Genomic DNA, 23,901 nt, shown 5'->3' on the forward strand with positions numbered 1-23,901 from the left:
TTCTTCTTGGGAGATTCGAAAAGAGCTTTCGGGAATTGAAAAGAATCTCCCACAGCAGGAAGATAATTTTTGTGTGGTTCAATTCAATACTTGAGTGCCGTAGTGAACGAATTGTTGTTGTAATGACAAGACCAGTTTTCTCTTTCTCTTCTGTTCTTGAGAGACGTTATTGAAACAAAGTGGTGGTCACGTATGGTGTGTGTCGTTGCACGAATTTTTAGATCTTGTGTGTCGTTCATCTCGTGAACGTTGCGATGAATCAACAAAGCAATGACGTTTTGAACTTGCCTTTTATGTCTTTGAATGCAACAACTCATCGTTGTTGTAAGGCTGAGTTCAACAACCAAAGACTTCCGGTTAAATATTTCCACACATCATAACAGTCAAAATGTGAAACTCTCTTGTTTATTTTCCATTCACAAGTTGCAAAATAACAAAGTAAATCGTACTTCCCAAAATCACCAAACCTCCCAACAATGTTATTGCTGAAGCAATTTTCAATAAGGTAAATCTTCCAGGTTCCAACTTGATGGCAAGAGCACATGGTAATATATAGGCCATCGCGCATGCACTCACTCCTCCTGTAATTTGAAAAACAATTCCCAAATCTGTTACCGAGAGAGCAATGGTCAATCCAAGAGCCATCACGAAAAGTGTTGCCGCATAATGCACAAAGTCCTGTTTGAACTTTTTGGCTCGTTTTTTGGTTAAATCTTTTTCTTGTGGGATTGTAGCGAGATTGCTATTGTTGTGTTGGAGATTTTGATTGTTGACTTCGTGAATAATTAAACTGTCCTGTTCTGATAAATCAATAGGAGGTTTACGCTTTCTCCATGGATTCCAGCAATAACATTTGAAAAAGCCATCTGGTGAATTGTACCATCTTGGGAATAAAAATTTCACAATTAAAATAATGACATTTCTAGGAAGGAATGCTGAGTAAGGAATGGAGAAGATGAGAGAAGTGGTAAGAAGAATTCTGCCAATAATGGCGACCGTGGCACCTTTTGGAAACATTTCTAAAACGTTTGCAATTCGAAGATTTTTGTCCCAAAACAGTAAATATCCTCCAATACCCATAGCACTGCATGCAGCAACAGTTAATGCAACTGTTACAAGCACTACAATGTAATATCTGAGACGAGTTGCTCTTCGAAGTTCGTCAAAAACATGGAAGCTCATGTCATGACAAATATAAATATACGCCAAATTTCCCAATGCATTCATAAATTGTGGATGAACAAATGCAAATGCTTCCTTAGGATCATGTGGAACGTATCTTGGCACTCCAAAAAAGAGTTCATAATTCACAAGAGCTGCCACTCCAAATACAGAGGCAACAGCAATGAATGAGAAAAAAGCAAAACTTCCCAATCGTTTTTGCATTGCAATAGGAAGGATCAAAACTACAAGATAAGTTAGAATAGCTCTTCGGCTAATAAATATGTTGTTTGGATCGTTAAATAAATAGAGTAAGAGATCTGGAACAACTCTGAGAAATTGCGAAAATTGGAAACAATGAGTATTGCAATGTTCATATTAATGAATCTCAAACTTACTGTCCAAACATCAATAATTGAGCGCATGCTCCTCCAAAGTTGAAGAAAAATATGCAAACACAAGCAATGAGAAAACCTATTTTTCCAAAGCCCTTCATGGCTAGATCTGGCAAAGTTCGTTTCAAGTGGCGCCTAGCAAGTTCGTAAACCAAACACAGTGTAAAGATTGTGATAATTCCAAAAACGACGAACCAAATAATTGACATGTACAGCCCACTTTGAGCAACCACACCTGGCATGCTAACTGTTCCTGGACTGATAATGTCATTAATTAAATTCCACACTGAAAAAAATAGGCCAGTCTTTTTGTGCGACATTATTTCTTTCCAAAGTTTTTCTTGTTTCTTGGACTTTTTCAAAAGTCGAGTTTGTTTGTCTTCGTACTTGACATTCTCTGTCACTGAAATCGGCTCATTATATATTTCGTTTGTCATTTCTTGGATTGATTTCTTCTTTTTCAAAACAAAATAATCTTGATTGACATCTCTTTCAAAAACATTTTGATCTAATTTTTCATCCCCAACAGCAGCATCTGCACTATTGATATTTGTATAAATTGATGAAGCAGGATCCTTTGGAATTCCATTCATATCCTTTTTAAGATAAACTTTTCCTCCATTTTTAGAATCAATGATAAAAATCTCTTCTTCATCACTGCTGTCATCACCATGATTTCTTTTCCTTCTGCCAAACAATTTTCCAAGCAGTGATTGTTTTGTAGATTTTTTGGGAGGATACGACATGGATGGTGATGAATGCTCTACCATTTGTCTTTGAAAAGTATCTTTTTCATGACTACCATTTTGATGAATATTATTTCCACCATTGGAATCTGAAGCATGAAAAAAACCATTCGTATTCGTCTGAGGATGGTAGGAGTAAGCTTGAGACTCAAAAGGAGAAACTATAATGGAAGAAGCAGTAGCAGAGTCCGAAGTTGAAAAATCATAGCCGTTGTGTTGTGCGGAACTGGAAGAAAACGAAACGGGATGAGTATTATTGGTGGAAATTATTCTTCCATTCTTTGAAGAGTGATTATAGACGACCATTTGGAATGTTTTGAATAATGCGGAAAATGATGATTATTTCAATAATAATAATTGATATTTTCAATAATTCCTTGATGGACGACTATCGGGATGAAGAGAGTGTGGATGATGATGACTCAATAAAAAAATTGGGAATCACGATAATCTTGAAACATCCACTCATCGGAGAGTGAAGCTACTTGGAGTCTTGCACGAGTTGGAAAAAATCTTTTTCAGCACGGAACGGATGGCTGAAGGAAAATCTTGCAATTTTTTTTTGACAACGATTTTTCATCTCCGATGGAAAAAGTTGAACTCCGATGTGTGAAAATTCAATGTTTTAGGGATAAAAGGTTACGTTAATGATGAAGAGCTATTTCTTTTAATATATAAAATTTGCCCCTTGGTTAAGTATTCTTCGTGTTGGGCAGATTTCACAAAAGAGTGTTTCCCTTAATTACGACAGTACAGTTGAAAGTAATATTGAAATGTGACGATTGGTTAATACCTTGGCTCCTTATGAAGTTTGAGGGATCAATTCCCTCAATATTTTCCCCGTTATTAATTTCAAGCTTTACAGAAACAATCTCGAGTCAGGGGTTAAACTATGAACTGTCTTGATCAATACCAATCATTAAACTGTAGATCGTTAAGTGAGATCTCACTTCCTCATGATTACGGTGAAATTGTGTTTTGTGTTAATTAAAATCAACATAAACAGAAATTTTCCTTCATGATTCGAGTCTACTCAAAATCTTGTGACCATGAAATATCTTGGAGTAACTTGATACTCGAGTTCGTGTTAGGTCCAGGTCATCGCAACAGCTCCAAACAATGTAGAAATCGATGATTGTGAACATGGATCATGATTCGCGGAGGGTCTCTTTAATGATTTTTCACACCGACATTGTCCTTCAGTGAAATGATGTGTGGCCGCATGCATTATTTTTCTAAATTTGTGAATGACATGCTGTCGAGATACTGGTCACATGACAACAGTTGGTGTTTTACCAATGGCTTATGAAATAAGAATCAACTATATTCATGAATGTTTTTTGCGTTTGTTGTTTCTTGATAATACAAAATGCACCCTTCACATTGTTCATTCCTCTCAATTTCCAACTGCCCTTCATTGAGAACATTATTGTCTCTCAAAGTTTGATTGACTCGATGCCAAACGTCAAAATTCAAGTGCTTTAAAAATATCGAACTCACTTCTTTGAGGGCAAAATACTATCACTCAAAAAAAACACAAAACATGCCCTCACTCAAAAACTGTGGCATCAACATTTTGTTGATTGCTCTATTCGCAGCGATCCTCGCCATCGCTCACCAAACGCCACTTGTCAATGGTAAAGAAGTTCAAGTTAGACACACTAAAGACGCTATCCACATTACCATTAATGTTGGAGATAGTTCTTCATCATCATCTTCACAAGGAGTTGATCCAACTACTGAATCCATTGTTTCAAAATTCAAACAAGTCATTGGAAAGGAAGAAGAAAAGCAATTGGCTGAAAAGTTCTTGCGTTTGGCAAGCAGAGTCAAGGCTGTAAGTAGCTGTCTTGATGATATCGAGTTGTTGATAACTGATCTTGTTGTTGTTGTTGATGTTTGTATGATACATCTCTCGATTACAATGTATTTGTTGCTTGTTCATGACAACTGATATGTGTATTCGCATGCACCTTCCATACACATCGGCGCATCACTCAATGGATCACCCTTTCTCATATCACTGATTATAACGTTTGCCTCACCTCCGTCGTGTGTGGTGATACCATTCCTCAACACTTGTTGTTGTCATCTTGTTTGAATCCAATCACATCTATTCATCTTCACATTTTTCAAACACTAGATTCATGATGCCATTCCAGAATCTAGTCAAGACGCACTCATCATGAAACAAGAATTGTTGGCCATTGTGAAGGAATTCACAGTGAGAGCTGAACATCCAGGTGCTGACTTGTTGAAGGATACTTTGAAAGATGTTGTTAAAGCTGGAGAAAAAGCTGCTTCCTCTGATAACTCTGGAACACAAACTTTGTGGCTTTCCACTGCTATTGGTATTGCTAATGGTGCCGTTAACTTTGTTGATGGTATTGGTACCTATGCTGGAAAGGTAAGTGTTTGATGAATTGAAGTATATATATTTAGATGATTCATGCACAACATATTGTAGATTTCCAAAGTTTCTAAATTCATTTCTGGTCCAGTTGCCAACAAGTTGGACAAGTGGGGTCTTAAAGGAATGAGTTCCTTCGCCAAAAACACTGGTAACGCTGTCGACAAGTTTGCCACTGAAAAATTGAAGCCATTCGAAGATAAAATTGCCAAGAAGATTGCTCCAGTTGTCAAATCCAAGGGATTCCAAGCTGCCAAGAGAACATTGAACGTTGTTGCTGGTGCACTCAGTATTCGTAACGGTTTGAAGAATTTGGGAATGGTCAAGAACGTCAAATTGCCAAGATCATTCAAGGCTCTCAAGGGATCTTTGACCAAGGCTACTTCTGCACTCAAGAATAGAAAGGCTATCATGAATGTGATTAGAAAGAGTCCAGCTAAGGCTCTCAATAACTTTAAGAAGTTGAGTACTTTCAAGAAGTTGAGCACTGCTTGGGCATTCAAGAGTGGTATTGGTAATATTAAGAAGGGTCTCACTGGAAATAAGCAACAACAAAACAAGCAAGCTAACAGATCCACAAGAAATTCTGGTAGATCCTCAGGTAGATCCTCAGGTGGTAGATCGGGAAGATCCTCAGGCGGTAGAAGCTCTGGAAGATCTTCAGGAAGATCATCTGGTAGAAGCTCTGGAAGATCCTCTGGTGGTAGATCCTCAGGAGGTAGATCGGGAAGATCCTCTGGTGGTAGAAGCTCTGGAAGATCCTCTGGCGGCCGTCGTAGATAAACGATAAATAAACGTTACAAATCTGATTAAGCAACAATGAGGGTATTTTTTTTGTAACATCAAGCTGCCAGAATTTATTGGCTCCGACCACAATACTAGAGAGAGTGGAATGTCCTTAATGGTGTACGACTGTGGCAGAGCATGATCTGAATGCACCTGTGGCATAGCTCAGTAAATGTTCCATCATTAATCTCCATTCACCACTCACTAATTGATTGCCAAATACATTGGGAAGGAAATTGGTGGAAGCATTGAAAGAGAAGGAATCAGACCAACGATCGAACATCAAGTTGTAGCCATACTTGCTATTTTTCACGTCACAAATCATGCTTTCAAAAGTATACCAATCGTGGAAGTACAATAAGCATAAGAGTGGTTGTCCAGCAAAGAGAGAAAGCCACATGGAAATATTTCCCAATCGTTGAAGTAATTCTTTTCCTCTTCTTGATTTAAGTTTTTTTTGAAAACTTTGTTTCAGTTCTAATAATTTCTTTTCAATTTCTCGCAAAGATTTTCGAGGAGATGGATGATGGTCTGTGTTTTCCTTCTTGACTTCCAGTGAAGATGTCGAAGATTGAGTCACATTGTCACTTAAGGTTGTGGTTGAGGATGTGCTTGACATTGGAGAGGATGGTTGGCTTTCTTCTAGTTTGGATTTTCTTTTGTGGTTGAGATATTGACCCAATAATACGAAGGGAACCTATATTCGCAGTTGTAATGAAAGTAATTAGAAATAAGTACCATGAAAACAGTAAATAGATATATTATAACTTACCTGGACCAACATGGCAGCAAAGAAGTAAAATTTGATACTTCTAAAAATTAAAGCCATGCACAATTCATGTAAAATTGCAGAGGTGAGAAATGTGAAAAACACAGAAATAGGTTTGGAGCCCCCGCTTCCAAGCGACTTGAAATAAATGTGGCGAAGAAGCCATTGATGTACTGGTAAATTCCAATTCTTCCAACTATCACAAGGTTAATTCATATTTTCAAAATTAGTTTGAATGGATCAATATTCAAATTTGTTGGAAAACTTACAAGGATTGAAAATCTTGACAATTCCACCAATCCAAGAAAAATCTTCGATCTCCAAATCTTGTGACTTCTGCAAGAATATTCAGATAGCAATGGAAGAAAGCAAAGCTGATAATGAGCCATGTTAAAAACCAAGGGAAGCTAACTTTAAGCATCAGGTAGCAAAACTTGCCCAAATTGGAGAGATAGTTTGATGGTGCTACTGGTGATTGTTGCTTGAAAATGTTGAACACCTGTTGTGAGGGACTTGTACCATTCTGTTCGAAGAGTTTGGATATAAACTCGATACTTGGAGGTTGAATGTTAAGTGTGGCGCTCGATCTAAATATTGGTTCCAAGTATTGGATAAATATTACCCATGCAACTGCACCACACAGTAGTAAGTATACACATTGTTTCACAATGAAAGAAATACGTATGGTCTTGGACATTGGATAATTTCTAAAAAAGCATAATGTAGGTACAAATAAGAAATAACAATATTCTCTCCAAAAGCTGATTGGGGTAGTTGGAAGATGAATATTTCTCTCGTCGTCACTGTCTGGATTCACCTTCAGTGGCTCTGTCGTGAAAATTCTTCTCTTCGTGTATTGGTAATAACTGAAACCTTTCATCACATAAATCATCATGGTGAATACCATCACTAAATTGACCATGAGTGACAATCGTTTCAAGAAAATGGTCATCACAAATAATCCAATGTATGCAAATGACAATACATAGTAAATGAGCTTTTCGAGAACTTTCAATAACGTGGCCAAAATGGTATTTTCACTCTTTTTTCCTCGAAATCTCTCAACTATATACATTCCAATACAACTATTCAAATACAATGCACAATTATATGTCACTGTAAACACTAAGACATCTACAAATGATCTCTTAATCAACTCGTCAGATATACAAAACAACAAAGCAAAATTCGGGATCAATAACCCTCTCTCCGTCACATTATCGATCATGACTCTCAAAGTCATTGCAGTTAGAAAAATTAATCCTAAATTTAGGAAGCCATCAAACGAAACCTTCTTCTTGGATTCCTGTTTCTTTTGAATATTTACAATATCTTGTTCGGAATCCGAAGTTTCTTCATCGTCTTGATCGTCCTCAATCGTAAGCAACGATGGTCTCTCCTTGAAAAAGTCTTCCACGCTCACGATCACTGGTGTTACAGAAGTTCTTTTTTGATCCGATGATGATCCCGATAGTACATTCTTATTTACATTCGTTTCCGGTTCTTCGGAGGTGTTTGTATGGATTCCCTGTGGTTTGATTTCAATTGGAGAAATTTCAATCTTTTTTTGTTGTTGTTGCTGTGGATGATTACTTCTTCCTGAATCCAATCCTTCTTGATCTTCACTACTGTTACGATTGGTTGTTTGCGTGGTTGTTGGAGATGAGGATGTCATGAACGAAGAAGGAGAGTTTCCTTTCTTTCTCGCCATTTTTTTTGTACTTTTCGTTCAATATTGACACAAAATGGAAATGGCATTCATTGGAGCCTTAATGGAATGTTACGAAATTCATAACTTTATTTTCAATCTGGTCATGTGAAAATTGGAGAAATTCCAATGGTGTCATTATTCTAAATGTCACATGCCAATCTTGTACCACGAGATTGAGAATTATTGTTTGCAATTAAAACTCGTACCCATAACCAATTCAAAATTTACAATCCAAGATCTGATTTAATGACATTCCAAAAAGCTTCCTTTCTTCCTGAAGGAAGCCTTCGTTCTGACTGATCCGAAATATCCTTCTTGTCAAATGCCGAAGTGTTGGAACAAGGTCCATACGAATGACAATATTGATACAACAACTGATCCGATGCAACACTTTCGTCTTGATTTGTTGAAGCATAAACATTGGCAGTTCCACAAACATACATTCCTTTGGTAGATAAAGAACGAGTTGAATCTTCCTTGCTGATCGAAAAGATTTCAATTTTTACAAATGATGGAGTGTTCGAATGAGAGGATGAAGAAGACAAGATGTGTACTTGTCGATTTGCTCCGAGAAAATACGGAGTAGGTAAAGACTTGTTGGAGCCGAGGATTTTGGCAATGTAAATGCCTTCGGGTTGTTTGGGTGAAGAATTGAACAAAAACATTTTTTTTGATGTTCAGAGATAGTTCTCGAGTTCCCTTGAAATTGGCTTTTCACACTTCGGAAATCACTTTTAATTTCACATCAAATACTAGATCATCCAAAAACAAGTAATCATCATACAGCATGCAACCATCCAATGAATCATCCTTCTCGTGGATTGACTGCTCTGAGAAGAAACACTTTTCGGAGGAATGGATGAATGTTTGGGATTCACATGTTGACTGTTGGATGGTTGAGGATTGTTTGTTTTTCGATTCGCAACAACGGTCACATATTCAGGAAAGAAATCATTATGAGAATACATTTCTGAATCACATGCAAGGAGTTGCCAATCTGGAAATACGACGGAAGATCCTCTCACGATAGTAAATTCTGCCTTCTCCTTGAGTTTGTACAAACATTGAAGAGAATTTGAATCAATGTCCACAGAATGACCATCCTTATTGACAAAACCAAGGCTCCTGTCAAAAGTCAATTCAAAATCATGAACTACCAAACGACCTTGATAACTTGGTTGAAACATGGGTGTGAAGGAGAAGGAAACAATCTCCACCATGTCATTGGATGGGAGTGCTACATGATTGTCCACTTTTTGAACCACATACTCATGAGCTGGAAATGTAAGTGGTCGATTCACAAAGGCGCTCAAATATTGATTCAGATTCTTGTGGAGTTCATATTTGAGAGAAGCTCTATAATTAATCAAAGTAGGAACACCAAACTGTGCTGAAATGGCATGTTCCCAACCCATGATGCCAAATGTGTAAACTGTTGGTTGTAAAGGAAGAATTATTTCATTGTAAAACGAGCCGTATTGAAAATCAACTTGTTTGATCTTCTTGTTTTTCAAATCCATCTGAACAATACACAAGTCTTTTGGATTGACATTCAAAATTCCAAAAGTGAAGTCATGTTTGAATGAAAATTGTGATGATTCAGAGGGAATAACGACCTTTTGCATGTCAATCTGGAAAACACCGTACATGGAGTAATCTTTCAACATGGTTGGAACTGAATAGTGATCAAATTCATTGGAATCTGACAAATCTTGATAAACAGCTACACCTGAAGAGTTAGCTGTCATGAAGGTGAACATGACCTTGGTGAAAGATTGTGTGTTCCATGTGAAGGGATATCCAACTGTAACGTTGAAAGGTACATCAAAACCATGTGTTGTGCATGCAGCAAGCAACAACAACAACAAGATTGGTGAACAGACAAGGAGTAACTTTGACATTTTTTGAATTTTGCAAGTCAATGAACTTTAGGACTTTGAATTGGTTTCGCTGATTTCAACAATTTTGAAGCCACGTTAATTTCGTTTTGATTGACAGCTAAACTTTCTAACTTAACACATCCATGATTTTCTCATCCAATTTATTTCGAGTGTTTATCCAAAACCATAAAATAAGCAAAGAGTGTTTGGCAGCTCATCAAACAAAGAATATTAGAAACGATTGTACCATCCATGTCCACTCCTGATGAAAATATGCAACTACCCATCGCCGTTTGAATATTGATGCTCCGCCTTATTGATTTACCCAGTTGCAAGGTATGTTCCTTATATTAATTTGTGACCACATACAGTACAAGTCCACCTCCACATCCACAGTGTGGTCTCTCCGCAATGTAATAATAAATACATAAATCATCAACTTTACTATTAATCCACAGTATTAGTATCTTCATTGATGCTCTAATTGTTCATATTATGTCAATCTCAATATTACATTTTGTACAATAGTTAAATTCCAAATCATCGTATTACCAATTATTTGGAGGTGGGTGTTGTTGACCAACATCAGGTCTCCTTCTTGGTTCCATATTTCCCCCATCTCCTCTATCGCCTCCTCCAGAATAATTGTGTGGAGGACTTGATGAATGATCCAATCTATTTTCTTGTTGATGTGGTGGACTATAAGTTCTTCCTCCTCTATACCCTCCTCTGTAACCATGATGTGATGGAGGTCCTCTTCCATATGGTTCATATCGATGTGACACACCACTTCCATAGTATGGTCTTTCCCTTCCATTATGAGGAGGATAATGATGTGAAGGAGGAGGATAATGATGTAGTGGCTCATGATGTGGAGGGTGATAATTTGTTGGAGGTGGACCATTATCCAATGGAGGTGGAATTCCATATGGTGGTGGATTGTATGGAGGTGAAGATCTTCTTTCATATCCTCCATGTGGTGGTCCACCATGATACACACCTCCGCCACGATATCCTCCTCTCCTCATTGGTGGTCCATCAAATCTTCTTCCAACAACGTTACTATGAAATCCGCGTCCTCTAAATCTTCCTCTCATTCCTCCTTTACTTGGTGGTATTCCTAACTCCTTCTTTTTTTCTTTTCCAATATCATAATCCACTCTCCAATTAACACCCTCTTGTGGAGGTTGATCTCCAATAAATCCTGCTTTAACGGCTTCATATGCCTTCTCCGTACTTTCCCTTGATTGAAAAGTAATAAAACAATAACCTAATGGTTGTCCTCCAGAATATCCAACCTTTACTTCCGCAACTTCTCCAAAACGATCAAATACTCTTCTCAAGTCAGCATCGCTGTAGTGGAATGGAATTCCTCCAAGCCATAGTGTTTTAGTTTCCTTTCTTGCTTGTTCCAATGCTTCCGCACTGATGAATAAATAAATCATCATCATTTGATGACATCAAATTTACATCCAATCATCATCAAACATGTTTCAATAGTGTTGTTAGTGAATATTTCAAAAAACAAAATACAAAGAATATGTTACCATCATCATCTGGTCCTGTTCTTACCTTGGTGGAGGTCTATTTTGAAAGTCTGGATTTCCTTCCATCGATGGTTCCCTTTGATGATACGATGGTGATTCGTATTCTCTTCCAGGCGAGAGAGGTCGATTGTTTTGCTCCAAATCCAATCTCTCTTGTGGATGATGGTACTGGCCTGGCGATACTGTATGTCCGTCTGAAGGCTGCTTTGGGAGATGGTACAAAACAATCCGATGAAGGGAATAAATTGAACGTACCAACCGATCCCAACGTGATTGAGATTGTTATGATGAGAACGAAAGAAAGTTCACTTACCATAATTTTTTTTTGTAACTTTTTAAAATTTTTACAATCAACGCTGGGCTTATCGTTGCGCTAATTTATTGTTTTCTTAACAAAGGAGGCAACGCAAGCATCCAAGAAAGAAAAATACCATGGTAGTGCAAGATTATGTTGAGGCACGACTTTGGAGCTGCTTTCAAAGTAGGGAAAGAATTTTCGGGAAAGAAAGTGATGCAAAGCTTTGGTGGAAATTTTGCATTGTAAATCGCTCTTTGTTCCCACAATGATAATTTCACATTGAGGGCATACTCTTCGAACATTTCTAATCCATGTTGGAATGTTTTTGTAAGTGCATCTACTGGTCAGGTCAAATGTAATGATTGCATATTTGGCGTTTAAATAATATCCATCCCTCAACGACCCAAACCTTTCTGGTCCAGCTAAAAAGTATAATGAAGTGTCAACAAGAAAAATCGTATGGCTTACAAAATTTCGACATATCAAAGTAGCTACTTACCTGTATCCCATAGAGACATTTTAATACTATGGTGAGTATTAACGCCTTGTGGTTTGTTGCTCATAGGAGCCATGTTGAATCGGTAGTTGTGGGTTTCAACTCCAATGGTAGGAATATATTTTCGATAAGGATCAAAATTCGAACTGCTTAATGATTTGCAAAAAGTAGTCTTTCCAACCCCTCCGTCACCAATGATCAATGACTTGACAATTTCAACATGGTCGGATGGATCACTGATTTGGTTTTTGTGTGAAAATAATTGGTGTACAAGAGACAACTTTTCTGAGTTTGCAGTATCTTCCTCTTTGGGTACACATTGTGTGAAGTGAGAGAAATAGAATTGAAGGCATTCCATCTCTTGTGTGAAAATTCTAGCATACGAATTTGAACTATCAATGACACAATTTGTAGAAGAGTTATTAACTGTATCACCGTTAGCGGCTTCAATGATTCCAGCTTGCGTCCATTGGCAATGAAATTTTAGCACCAAATCCAAAATATAATTTCTCAAACAATATTTCAAAAAGGCAGGTTGAATAAGATCAATCAATAACCCATTCAATTCTTCTTCTTCATCCAAATCATTGCACTGATACTTGTAAGCCTTCAGTATTTTCCATGTAACTTGAGAATTGTGAAAAGATGTAGAGCCTGATGAGGTTTTAGATGAACTTGTGTTCATTTGCAACTTTTGTGTCTTTCTCACAAGCCATTCATTTGCAATTTCATATCTCACTAATTTACAGGTTCTTCCGAAGCCAAACACAACATCTAGCACCGAAAGAAATTCTAATATTCCGAAAATCCACACATCTTGAGATAATTTCGAAATGATATGATTCTCAATAGTATTCGGCTTCAACTTGTTTGTTGTTATCATCGCTGCGATGAAATTTTTTGAGGAAAGAACTAGAATCTCAGGATTGCCATTTTTTTATGTTGGTTTTGAATTCCGTTGCATGGAATTCAAGCTGTTGTCCCAGATTTTGGCTTGACGAAAGCCTTTTCATTCTTGAATGAAAATCTTCACAAAAATTTGAAAGCTAAACTCACCAAAACCGTCACACAGAAATGTCAAGAAATGTTTGGCTCCAAATAATGAAAAAATGTGGCGCACAGGCTTGCTTTCTCTTCCTGAAGAGTTGCTGGTTGACATTTTGAAATCTACTTCCTCATCGTCGTTCTCATTGGGTCAAAACGAGAAAGAATTCAAACGTTAAAGATCACATGATCATGGCTAGTTCGATCATGTCATTAAAGTCAATATTAATGAAATCCGAAATTGTGATGGAATTTTTAGTTGAATTTTGGTGGAAAATTATTGAACAGTATTGTGGAAAGCCAAAACAATCATCATACAGTATTCTATTGAAGGATTTGAAACAAGAAATGTCATCAAAACAGTGCATGAAACGATGTGTAAGCCTATTTTTACATATCAACAGAAAATTCATGGAAGCACAAACCAAAACAACAACTCCATTCGAGCAAATAGCGATCTTGGGTGATGGTACGTGTCATGTAATTGACAAGATACTTTAAGAATGCTCTGTTCTTCGTGAACGTTCACATTTGAATTGATTGTTGTTACACCACAGATGGAGTGGGAAAATCCGGTCTTCTCTTGTTCTATTTGACAAACTATTTTTATGAATCATTTGATCAACACACCATTGAAGATAGTTACAGAATAACATCATGCATCGACAACAAGACAGTAAATTTGGAAATATTGGACACTGCCGGCCCTCCAAATTTATTTAGAAATGTGTACATACGAAAAGCCAATTCTTTTATTTTGGCTTGCGCTGTAGATAATATGCTTAGTGCACAGAATCTTGACGATATTCTTCAACATATATTTTCCTTGAATGAAGATGCGCTTAATGGTGTCTTTGTGTTTGCAATGAATAAGTGTGATTTATCAACTCAAGTAGGACTGGAGGCCGTTCATAACGTTGAGGACATTCTATTTCGATTGATTAACAAGTTGAATTGGAATATTGTGTGTGCCATTATCGAAACAAGTTCAAAGAACAATATCAACACGACTCTTGTGTTTGAAGAGTGTGTGAGAGGACATATTTCAGGGAGAGATTCCTCTCGAAATATTGATTTACTGAGAAATATTGTCAAGATGGACAAACAAGGTCTTGAACTATGGTTAGACAACAGTGGTACTACGAATTGTCTTATCGTGTAAAACCATCGATTCTAAGAATGAACAAGAGTTCTATCATCTTTCAATGAATTGATGGGAATACATTTCTTTCTCGTCCACTTGATACTTCTGAAAGATTACTTTAACCACAATGAACAGGACTAAGTAATACTGAAATCATGATAGAAATAGTGTAGTCTAGTGATGTGATGACATGATCGTAGAGAGACATTGATTGTACTTTTCATGATGGCATCATTGTCTCATTTTCACTCATTATTGGCGCCCTTTAATAGAAAATCTCAGCCACACATACTTCACTACACTTCATTTAACATTTACCAAATCCAATCAAGAGAGATATTTCACCTTTAGAATTTATTATTTTAGTAATTTTTATTTCTCTCATCTCTAGAGCTGTCTTTTTGTCGGGTAAGAAGAAAAACTCACAGATAGGGAACATACACCAAGTTCATACATTGGCCGTGTAAAAGGGTCATCTCTCAGCGAATGTGCTTTGAAAGCCTTATCTCAAAAATCATCCGTTGTTGATGGCCATTAGCAGAGCGAGAGAGAGATTGGAAACAAGTCTAGCTCCACCATTTCGACAAGGCAAAGAGATTTGATACGCATCTCAAGGCTCTGCAACCACTTTAAAAAAAAGAGTAACATCTCTCGTTGTATTTCCACGCACAAGCCTAAGACTTCAACTACAGTTTTTGAAAAACGCTGCTGAAAACCATGGTCAAAGTTCAACCAACGAGTGGTCATGAAAAGACTTTGGAATCTAACAAACAACTAGGCGAGCTCTTCTCCAACTCGGATGGTGATTCTAACTCGGATGAGAGTCTTCTAGAAGGACACAAAAAAGGTCGTCCCTTCTTTCTGAGAGCTCTCCTCAGTGTTCGTCTCTTCCTCATTGTTGTCATTACGATTGTGGTCGTTTTGACTGCTCTCTCCATATGGATTACAGCCTTTACAGTGAATGAACAAACGGCTCTGGAACAAGTCAATGTCATCATTGCGAATATGAATGAAAAGATTTCGGGGTTTCTTCAAAGTCAATTATTACCTGCCAAGCAAGTAGCACAACTCATCACCGATGATTATCATAACTTTAAGATTGATCATGATCCTACCATTCGTAACTACTTATTTTCAAAGGTCAAGTTGTTTGGTGTCACCAATACGAATTTAGTTTTTGGTGAGAATGGCAACAATCAAATGTTTGCATACAGTGTCAATGCTGACAGTTCGCTCGTTTGGGGTGTCAAACTTCAACAGAGCACTCGGTTCATCATTTCCAAAGCTAATAATGAGACGGGAGAGATTTACTATGATCAAATAGTGTCAAATATTTCTTATGTGATTAGTGCAACTGATTACTACAAGGAATCCATTCGTATCGTTCAAGATTATCCAACGGGAGGATATGGAGCACCATACAAAGTGCTTGGAGGACCTCAATCGACCTTTTTCTCAGTTCCAGTGTTTAACAGAACAGAGTTGCTGAACGGTATCAAGAATCGAGTTGGTTTTGCCAAGATTAACATTTCATTGGCAACCATTGCACAATTCTTGAAGAGTATCAAAGTCCTTACCAGAGGTTATGTCATTATTTCCGAGTTTGGGAACAATTTTGTCATTGGAAGCAATCTAGCCATTGATGGCATTGACGCCACACGAGTGAAAGCTACTGACATTAAGACTCGTGATGCTGGATCAGTCATGACCAATCTTTTACAGCAAACGAAAGACAGTCTGGATCCAGTCATACTAAACATTGCAAGTAATGGCACTAACTACTTGGTCTCATCGACACCTTTTGTTTACACCAATTTGAAATGGAGAATGACACTTGTGTTTGAAGAGAATGAGATTAAGAAGGGTATTATCATGAGTAGTTATGTCATCCTTGGGGTCACTCTGGGAGTAACTACTCTGGGCATTTTGATCAGTGTTGTCATTGGTTGGATTGTGACAAATCCATTCATCAATCTTCAGGAGGATTTCAAAAAGATTGAAGTTCTCGATTTGGTGAATATCAAAGAACGAAGTGCTTTCTTCAGTGAAGCAAAGAGTATTTATTCGAGCTTGACTGAGACTGTGAGATGGTTGAGTGAGTTTAGAGCCTTCTTGCCTGATTCTGTGTTAAATCAACTGGAACATAGTAAGGCACAACAACAACAAGTACAACAAGAATCAAGCAACAAGAAGGAGGACATGAAACAACAACAGATCCAAGGCTCATTCCGAAGTAAGGAAAGTTCAAGCCATGGAATGGATCACTCAACCAGTGGAATGGGATCTAATCGTCAAACCTCTGCCAACATGAAAGCAGATTCCAAGTCCTTGTTCAAACTTGGACTTTCATCCAAAGATTTGGTCACTCTTGTACATATATCCATTCCAAATTTATCAGAAAAGAGCTATCCATTTGATGCCTTAAATAATATCACATCCAAATGTTTGACATCCGTTTCGAGTATTTGTAAAACATGTCGTGCTGATTTACAAATTAAGAGCTATGATGAATATGTTGTAATTTTTAATGACAAGTCACCCTGTATAACTGCACTTGAAACATGTTTGAAATTGAAGATCGCTTTGGAATCGTTGAATAATCATCTCAACAAGGAAGGGTTATCTCCATTGCAGGTGTGTATGGGAGTTTCAAGCGGAGAATGTCTTGTTGGTAACATTGGAAATAAGCAGGTAAGTGGTAATCAGTCATGGATGTGTGTAGAAGAATGATGACATTAATAATTTTCACAATTGACATATATCATATAGATGAGATATTTTGAACAGATCGGTGAAATTGTGCAAACAGCCAAAAATTTGAGCGTCTTGGCCAACTTTGTAAATGTTCAAATCTTACTCGACGCTCGAACTTTTCAAATGACCAAAGATTCCTTTGTGTTCAGACCTGTCGAGAGAATTATGAACTCTTCCAAGAGATGTATAGATACTGTATATCAGCTCGTTCAGAAAAATCAAGTGGCAGATGACGAATGGATGTATGAACTCGAAACGAAGCAACATCATGCCAAATTCCAACAATTCGCAAATAATTTCTGTAAATTATTTGATGAAGCTCAGTTACCTCAGGATGAAATCAACGACGTTAAAAAATTCATTTCAAACTTGCATGAAATGTCCCCTGAAGATTTAGTGTTGCAAAGACTTAACAAGTTGATTGAATTGAATTCGACACAGCTGAACCAATTGTCGAGTTATTACACCAATGTCTCCACCAACGTCACAAGCTACGTCCAGGGAGAAGTTGCAAAACTTGATTGTTAATAAAAGGATACATGATCAATTGCTTTTGAAGCAAGCTCTTTTCCTTATTGACCTAGTCGTCTGACACTTGTCAAATGATAATATTAGAAAGGGGCATAGTTCAATGGTAGAATGAAGGATTGTGGTTCCTTAGACGAGGGTTCGATTCCCTCTGCTCCTATGGAAATTTTTATCATTTTAGCCAAAGTGTGCTGGTACGACTTCAAAAATTGCATACTTTGTTCGAGTTGTCTCCATCCTAAAGACAGACTTCAAATTTAAAAAAATGTCATCACGATTTTTGCACCTCACTCGCAACGATATTCCAACCATTGGCTCTGCCAGGTGGTCCGAGGGCTGATGCTTTATAGTAAACATTTTGGAAAAGAGAAATTAGCCTCACATTTTATTCAACAACAATTTCACCAATAGCTGTCTAAAAGTTTCCAAGACCAATGGCTTGTATAACACATCATCAAATCCTTGTGTTAACAAAGTTTCTCTTACTTCCCAAGTGTTGGCTGTGATGGCAACAATTGGAATTCTGCTTGCAGTTCTTTCTTCACATTTCCTTATTAAGGAGCATGCTTCTTTTCCACTCAGCACTGGCATGATACAATCCAACAATACGAGATCATACACCTTTTGTTGAAATTTTTCAAAACATTCCTTTCCATCAATGGATGTATCAATATCACGGAATCCAATAATTTGTAGCATTTTTACCAACACTTTTCGATTCACAGCATTGTCATCTGCAATTAGAACTGAGAACTTGCTAAAATCTGGAATTATAGGAATTAATGGAGGGTTTTGATGATGATGTCCATTAACAGTGGGACTATGATGACGCATACGGTTGCTGCAATTAAAGTCAACGCATAGGGGAGGAGATACTTGTGGGGAATTGGTTGGGGCTTGTGCAACAGAGTGATGACCATTTTCGGCTGGCGTCACAAAATGATGAAGATCAAGTGGATGATGGAATTCTGGTCGATCCATAGGTGCTGACGAAGAGGAGACAGCTGAAAGATGGGTGAGACTATGTGATTTTTCGTGATGGTGGAACACCGACTCAGGCATGTCATGGTTAGGATGGCTAAACATGAACTCTCTTGCATTTTGAACAAGTTCATGCAAATCTGAGAATCGAACAGGTTTCGACAGACATTTGACATTTTCCAGAAATTGTTTCATGGATCCTCGAAATCGTGTGGGAATGATTTGAACATGATTCTCATTGAGTTGGAGAAAGGCCTTTCGAGCTGAATCGTATTCGTTCTCGTCAATGAAGAGAATGGATGGATTTTTCAAAGAAGGAGGAAACTAGCTTTCATGTCGGATTGGAACGTTTTAAAATCGTTGAATTCCTTAATGTCCACATAAGGTATGTCACTTTTTAACAGGGACAAATATTCTTTAAGGACTTGCTTATAACAATAGTCGGAATCAACGATGAAAACATTGAAAGCTGATGGGTGAGCTTCACATAATGCCTGGCCCTTCTCATCTCTCTGCTGTTCTGTCAACAATATTCTCTGGGCGCTTACTTCTACTTCATTCATGACCTTTCCATCTTGTACTGGCGTGACATTTTCCAAAGGTAGAATAATTTTAAAAACAGTACCACCTTCATGAGGACAGCTCTCCACTGTGATCATGCCATGCATCTTGGATACTAACATTTTAGAAATGCACAAACCTAGACCTGTTCGTTTGGTATTCATGACACTACTTCCACCATCGTCCAATTTGATTCGATTGGTGTTAAAGTAGTGTTCAAAACCTACTGATATTTCTTCGTCTTTTTCTGTTGGAACGATTCGGTAAGGCTGGAAAAGATTTTGCATTTGACTTTGAGAGATGCCACATCCTGTGTCAATGCATTCGAGCTTGATATAGGTAATATTGTTATTCTTTTCAGGTTGAGAGCTTCTGATTTCTTGTAATTCTGGATCATCTGGTTTTACTACATCACAATTCAATCGCACAAATCCCTTTTTGGTGTACTTGATAACATTGGACACAATATTCATAATGATTTGAGATATTCTCACCGAGTCTCCTTTCAGTGTTGCTGGAATGGCTGCAACATTGCAAAATGCATTCAACGAAATTCTCTTTTCTTGAGCTAAATGAGAGAAGGCACCCATCAACGAATCAATCAAATTCACAATCGAGAATTCTTCATTTCTCAACACAATTTTATCCATTTCAAGAGAAGTCATTTGTAATGAAGAAGACAAGATATGGAGTAGTAAGGTTGCATTTTCCTTAATATCTTGCATGGTCTCTGAAATGGCGGTATTGTTCAACATACAATGTTCACATCCATGGAGGCATTTATCAGCCTGAAAATGATGACTCAAAACTTGGAGACTTCCTAAAATGCAGTGAATGGGATTTCTAGCTTCATGACTCAAGTTGGCAATGAATTTAGTCTTTTCCGAGTTTTTGATCTTCTCTCGTGTGATCTCTACTTGTTGTCTGGTGTATTCTTGGTTGGTTTGAACAAGAGCTTCAGAAAATAGGTATCCTCCAAACAAGACACCAAATTGTAGCACAAATACTCCTAATAACCTTACAAAGATGGATAGCCTAACTTGGTTCAGAGATAATGGATACTGCAGTTTCGGATCTGCAAAAAGCAACATCTTTTCTGAAGGGAAGGGTTGTGTGAAATAGGCAATGAACATGGCTGCGCTAGTTCCTAGCACGAGTATCAGTCCCACCTGAATCATGAGTCGTATATTGAAGCAAAAGTTCTTGGAAACGATGAGAATTTTGAACGTTGTCAGCAAATACGCAGGGAAGAGGGCCCCATAGTACACTTGATTGGTAATTTGTGCCATGAGAACTATGATCAATTTGATCAGATGCCATCGAATGAAACTTTGCAGCGTGGTGTGTCTCATCTTGTTGATCACAATGTGACAAACAATTTCTGAAAGGGCTACTGAGAGAAATACAAAGCAACCTTTTTCCTGACAGCAACACGTCGATATATAGATAATAGGGAGAATGGAAAGACACACTCCGATCTTGCTATGATTTCTTCCTTGTTGGAGTAAATGAGTGAGGAGTATATCATCTGGAAGCTTTTGAAAGTCAGAGTAGGAAGAGTTGGAAGAATGGGATGAATAGGATTCTGAGGAGGTGGTTGAGGAAGGATGTTGAAATGAGGAAGGGAAGGTGATTGAGGCTCGTCGTTGAGTCGGCGTAAAATGTTGAAACGAAGGAGAAACACCCGATGTAGAGGTTTCCGGAGATGAGAATTTAGAGGTTGTTGTTGGAGATTTCCTTTCCGAAGGAGTTGATGATGTTTGATATTTCATCTTGACCGTTGGGGTGTTGTTGTTGTTATGATAGTAGCCGTTCAATATGTTGCAGCAGTTGTTTTTTGAAGGTTGTAAACAGTATGAATAGCAACTCAGAATATTTGAAGGTGTTATGGACGAAAAAGGCATTAGAGAAAACTTGGTAGCATTCGACGCAAATTGAAAACTGAGGAGCAGAGTGGTGTAATAGCAACAGAATGATAGCACTTTTTTTGTGTTGAAAGAAGTTTCCAAGTGAGGACAGTGGTTGGATGATATATTGGCGTCGTGGAATTTTACATAAAGCCTTCAGTAACACAACAAATTGTTGCTGGCCATGCTCGTTGCCTGTTTGGGAATTGACCTTAATTGTGAGTATCACATGATACCCCTGCAAAACATATACCGAGTTTCAAAAAACAAATAACTTTAATCAATGCAACGAGTGGTTTTCGGTGAGGAACCAAATTTGAAATTGCAACGGTTAAAGTATCTTTGGTCAAGTAGGTTTCTGTCCTTGGTCATGCACTGAATGGTCGTATGACCGGTTTTATTGATTGTTGCACAAGATTTCGACAAGATTCACTGAGAGAGGTAACAAGATAACACGATTCACCTTCTTAATTAAGGCCGATCCGTCTTGTTTTTTTAAAAGTTGACTTTAATACTTGGGATAACATTTGAACCAAGCGTTCTCAATGGGTTATTATATGAGGGATGTCTAGCCCACTTGGGTATTTGATGGATCTAGTACAAAGTTTTGGATCTGGTGTGGTCGCAACGATGATTCGTGCTTCTTGATTGATATGGACAAGGATGTCTTTGAAAGAATCAAACGACAATATCTTACCACCTCAAAAAGCAACTGAACAATATTTCAAGCTAGTATTGTTAAAGTGGCCGAATCTGGTTTTGAATAGGATGGAATTTTTTGTTGGACTATGAGGATGATTGTATACAATGGTCATAACCACATGAGGGATGATACTATTCCTATTAGCATGATCCTCTTTCATGACCACGATTCTCAGTCACAAAACCATAATGGATCGATTTGGAAACAAACTAAAAAAGAAATTGCCACACCCTGCATCTTCCTTAAATAATTTTCAATTCGGATGGAACATGTTGTTGATTCTCGTCACCGCCACTTTCCGAAGAACTGGTCGTAGAATCATGAGGTGTCGAAAATGGTGACAATTGGCGCAATGGAATCATCTTGTTACCATCCAAATGTAACTCCACATTTTCGCTAATTTTCAAAAGAGTCTCATCTCCGCTACCAATCGTTTGGTTACCACCTTTGGTTTTATCCATCATGATGCAAGCGGAGGAATCTGGGACCTTGTCTACAGCTTGGTCATTACGGTTTTCTGGAATTAAAACAGTAGTGCTACTTGGTGAGGAAACCACAGGTGAACTTGCAACAAGAACAACCCCTGAGACTGAGGAACCACCCGAATGACATGTACCAGAAGCCGATGTGTTTAGTGTCACATTTGAAAGGAGCTGATTCGTATTGGCTTCATTCAGGGCGTTCATGAAATGTTTTTGTCGTTTTTCAATTTCCATAATAGCTCGATCTGTGCCCGCAAACATGGGATAAAATAAACACAAAACAAGAACGGCAAAGAGGAGTACTCCAAGACAATTCACAAAATGCCATAAGGATTTGAAATTTTCAAAATCATTGATACTTTGAGAGAGTGCAACGGCCACCATTTCCAAAAAGACACAAATAATTAGACCTAGAAGTAATCCAAAAGTAATCTTAAAAGGAGATTGGACTCGTTTTTCAAAGGTTTTAAAGTCGGATGAAAAACTGGAGACCCTTGAAAGTTGAGCTGATTTTGAAACTTCTCTAGTGGTTTGCTTTATGGTTTTGATAACCAAAACGCCAGATGTCACAGCCATCACCGTGTCGAATAATAGCATGCCAAGAACAATGACGATGCATCCAACGTACACTCCAATGGCTGTAGTTTTAGAAATCATTTCAAGCTTTCTCAAAATGTAAAACGTTGTGGCCAAGCTAACAATAAGCTCAACAACAATACAAAATAGGACGGTGACGACATTCATTAATATTTCAATTCGTCTATGAGCAGTTTTAGAGATAGCTCGTGTCAGCAGTGCAGTTTTCCAACTACATACCACATCCGTTAAGACCATTTAAGGAAAACATAAAAGTGTTACAACACTTACAACATCTTTTGGACAAAAAACAAAATGACAAACAATGTAATAAAGTTTGTAAACATAAAGAATGTCGCCAAGCCCGTCAAAATATTCGTCGCAAGGAAAAAATTCCACTCCACCAACTGTCCGCTCTCTGCGATTTGTCTCATACGAATGGCCATACTGTCACCAATGATTCGAACACTTAAATTGAGACATTGGATCAATATTTGAATGACCACAAGGGAAAAGAGAATTTTGTGATTCTTCTTCAATTGTTGTTGTTGTGGTTGTGCTTGATTCCTCCTGGACACTCGAAAGATGAAAACTGCCAAAAATAGTAAATAGATGATGAAACAGCAAATATATAATACGGAATTTCCTATGGACATTGATGCTGCCCACACAGGAAGGTAGTAATCGACTGTGACGTTAGCAAATTGGTTGCTTTGAAGTGAAGACATTTTTTGATGCTCTTTGATGTTGCAATTTGATTCAATCTCTGTGAGGGTGTGAGATGCGAAAACGTTTTTGAATATAAAGAGCGAAAGCATGGTTAAAAACAGAGACTTGTCAACTCCTTTTCCAGATGTTCTTTTCTTTGTGATTTCGAAGAAAAACAAAAATAACCTTTTGGGTCAAATGATGCGACTCTCCAATTTTCCTTCAACTTTGCGTAAATGGAAGAGAACGAATGGTGTAATGATCTATTGATAACAGGGTGTCTTCCAATACTAACACATTTCATGCATAAATGT

The 23,901-nt window shown here is 37.7% G+C and overlaps 11 protein-coding genes across 11 annotated transcripts; 3 read left to right on the forward strand and 8 right to left on the reverse strand.

Annotated features, from left to right (window-relative positions):
• Positions 1 to 405: 405 nt before the first annotated feature.
• On the reverse strand, positions 406 to 2,608 carry C9374_011662 (uncharacterized protein; the record flags this gene model as incomplete). The annotated part of the gene is made up of 2 exons (XM_044687342.1): positions 406 to 1,492; positions 1,560 to 2,608. The coding sequence occupies 2 exons, from the start codon at positions 2,606 to 2,608 to the stop codon at positions 406 to 408; spliced, it is 2,136 nt and encodes a 711-aa protein (XP_044543171.1).
• Positions 2,609 to 3,845: 1,237 nt separating this feature from the next.
• Positions 3,846 to 5,495, forward strand: C9374_011663 (uncharacterized protein; the record flags this gene model as incomplete). The annotated part of the gene is made up of 3 exons (XM_044687343.1): positions 3,846 to 4,139; positions 4,446 to 4,709; positions 4,770 to 5,495. The coding sequence occupies 3 exons, from the start codon at positions 3,846 to 3,848 to the stop codon at positions 5,493 to 5,495; spliced, it is 1,284 nt and encodes a 427-aa protein (XP_044543172.1).
• Positions 5,496 to 5,610: 115 nt separating this feature from the next.
• C9374_011664 (uncharacterized protein) lies at positions 5,611 to 7,978 on the reverse strand (the record flags this gene model as incomplete). Its single annotated transcript, XM_044687344.1, has 3 exons — positions 5,611 to 6,195; positions 6,271 to 6,463; positions 6,537 to 7,978. The coding sequence occupies 3 exons, from the start codon at positions 7,976 to 7,978 to the stop codon at positions 5,611 to 5,613; spliced, it is 2,220 nt and encodes a 739-aa protein (XP_044543173.1).
• Positions 7,979 to 8,202: 224 nt separating this feature from the next.
• Positions 8,203 to 8,643, reverse strand: C9374_011665 (uncharacterized protein; the record flags this gene model as incomplete). The annotated part of the gene is made up of 1 exon (XM_044687345.1): positions 8,203 to 8,643. The coding sequence occupies one exon, from the start codon at positions 8,641 to 8,643 to the stop codon at positions 8,203 to 8,205; it is 441 nt and encodes a 146-aa protein (XP_044543174.1).
• Positions 8,644 to 8,730: 87 nt separating this feature from the next.
• C9374_011666 (uncharacterized protein) lies at positions 8,731 to 9,879 on the reverse strand (the record flags this gene model as incomplete). Its single annotated transcript, XM_044687346.1, has 1 exon — positions 8,731 to 9,879. The coding sequence occupies one exon, from the start codon at positions 9,877 to 9,879 to the stop codon at positions 8,731 to 8,733; it is 1,149 nt and encodes a 382-aa protein (XP_044543175.1).
• Positions 9,880 to 10,406: 527 nt separating this feature from the next.
• C9374_011667 (uncharacterized protein) lies at positions 10,407 to 11,721 on the reverse strand (the record flags this gene model as incomplete). Its single annotated transcript, XM_044687347.1, has 3 exons — positions 10,407 to 11,283; positions 11,431 to 11,609; positions 11,719 to 11,721. The coding sequence occupies 3 exons, from the start codon at positions 11,719 to 11,721 to the stop codon at positions 10,407 to 10,409; spliced, it is 1,059 nt and encodes a 352-aa protein (XP_044543176.1).
• Positions 11,722 to 11,778: 57 nt separating this feature from the next.
• On the reverse strand, positions 11,779 to 13,082 carry C9374_011668 (uncharacterized protein; the record flags this gene model as incomplete). The annotated part of the gene is made up of 2 exons (XM_044687348.1): positions 11,779 to 12,125; positions 12,203 to 13,082. The coding sequence occupies 2 exons, from the start codon at positions 13,080 to 13,082 to the stop codon at positions 11,779 to 11,781; spliced, it is 1,227 nt and encodes a 408-aa protein (XP_044543177.1).
• Positions 13,083 to 13,471: 389 nt separating this feature from the next.
• Positions 13,472 to 14,405, forward strand: C9374_011669 (uncharacterized protein; the record flags this gene model as incomplete). The annotated part of the gene is made up of 2 exons (XM_044687350.1): positions 13,472 to 13,712; positions 13,801 to 14,405. The coding sequence occupies 2 exons, from the start codon at positions 13,472 to 13,474 to the stop codon at positions 14,403 to 14,405; spliced, it is 846 nt and encodes a 281-aa protein (XP_044543178.1).
• A 699-nt stretch (positions 14,406 to 15,104) lies between these two features.
• C9374_011670 (uncharacterized protein) lies at positions 15,105 to 17,669 on the forward strand (the record flags this gene model as incomplete). Its single annotated transcript, XM_044687351.1, has 2 exons — positions 15,105 to 17,078; positions 17,157 to 17,669. The coding sequence occupies 2 exons, from the start codon at positions 15,105 to 15,107 to the stop codon at positions 17,667 to 17,669; spliced, it is 2,487 nt and encodes an 828-aa protein (XP_044543179.1).
• Positions 17,670 to 18,047: 378 nt separating this feature from the next.
• On the reverse strand, positions 18,048 to 20,983 carry C9374_011671 (uncharacterized protein; the record flags this gene model as incomplete). The annotated part of the gene is made up of 2 exons (XM_044687352.1): positions 18,048 to 18,974; positions 19,199 to 20,983. 2 exons carry the CDS (start codon positions 20,981 to 20,983, stop codon positions 18,048 to 18,050), a joined length of 2,712 nt encoding a protein of 903 aa, XP_044543180.1.
• Positions 20,984 to 22,063: 1,080 nt separating this feature from the next.
• C9374_011672 (uncharacterized protein) lies at positions 22,064 to 23,607 on the reverse strand (the record flags this gene model as incomplete). The annotated part of the gene is made up of 2 exons (XM_044687353.1): positions 22,064 to 23,111; positions 23,171 to 23,607. The coding sequence occupies 2 exons, from the start codon at positions 23,605 to 23,607 to the stop codon at positions 22,064 to 22,066; spliced, it is 1,485 nt and encodes a 494-aa protein (XP_044543181.1).
• Positions 23,608 to 23,901: the final 294 nt, after the last annotated feature.

The sequence above is a fragment of the Naegleria lovaniensis genome (genome assembly GCF_003324165.1).
Source record: "Naegleria lovaniensis strain ATCC 30569 chromosome Unknown tig049, whole genome shotgun sequence".
Lineage (NCBI taxonomy): Eukaryota > Heterolobosea > Eutetramitea > Acrasida > Naegleriidae > Naegleria > Naegleria lovaniensis.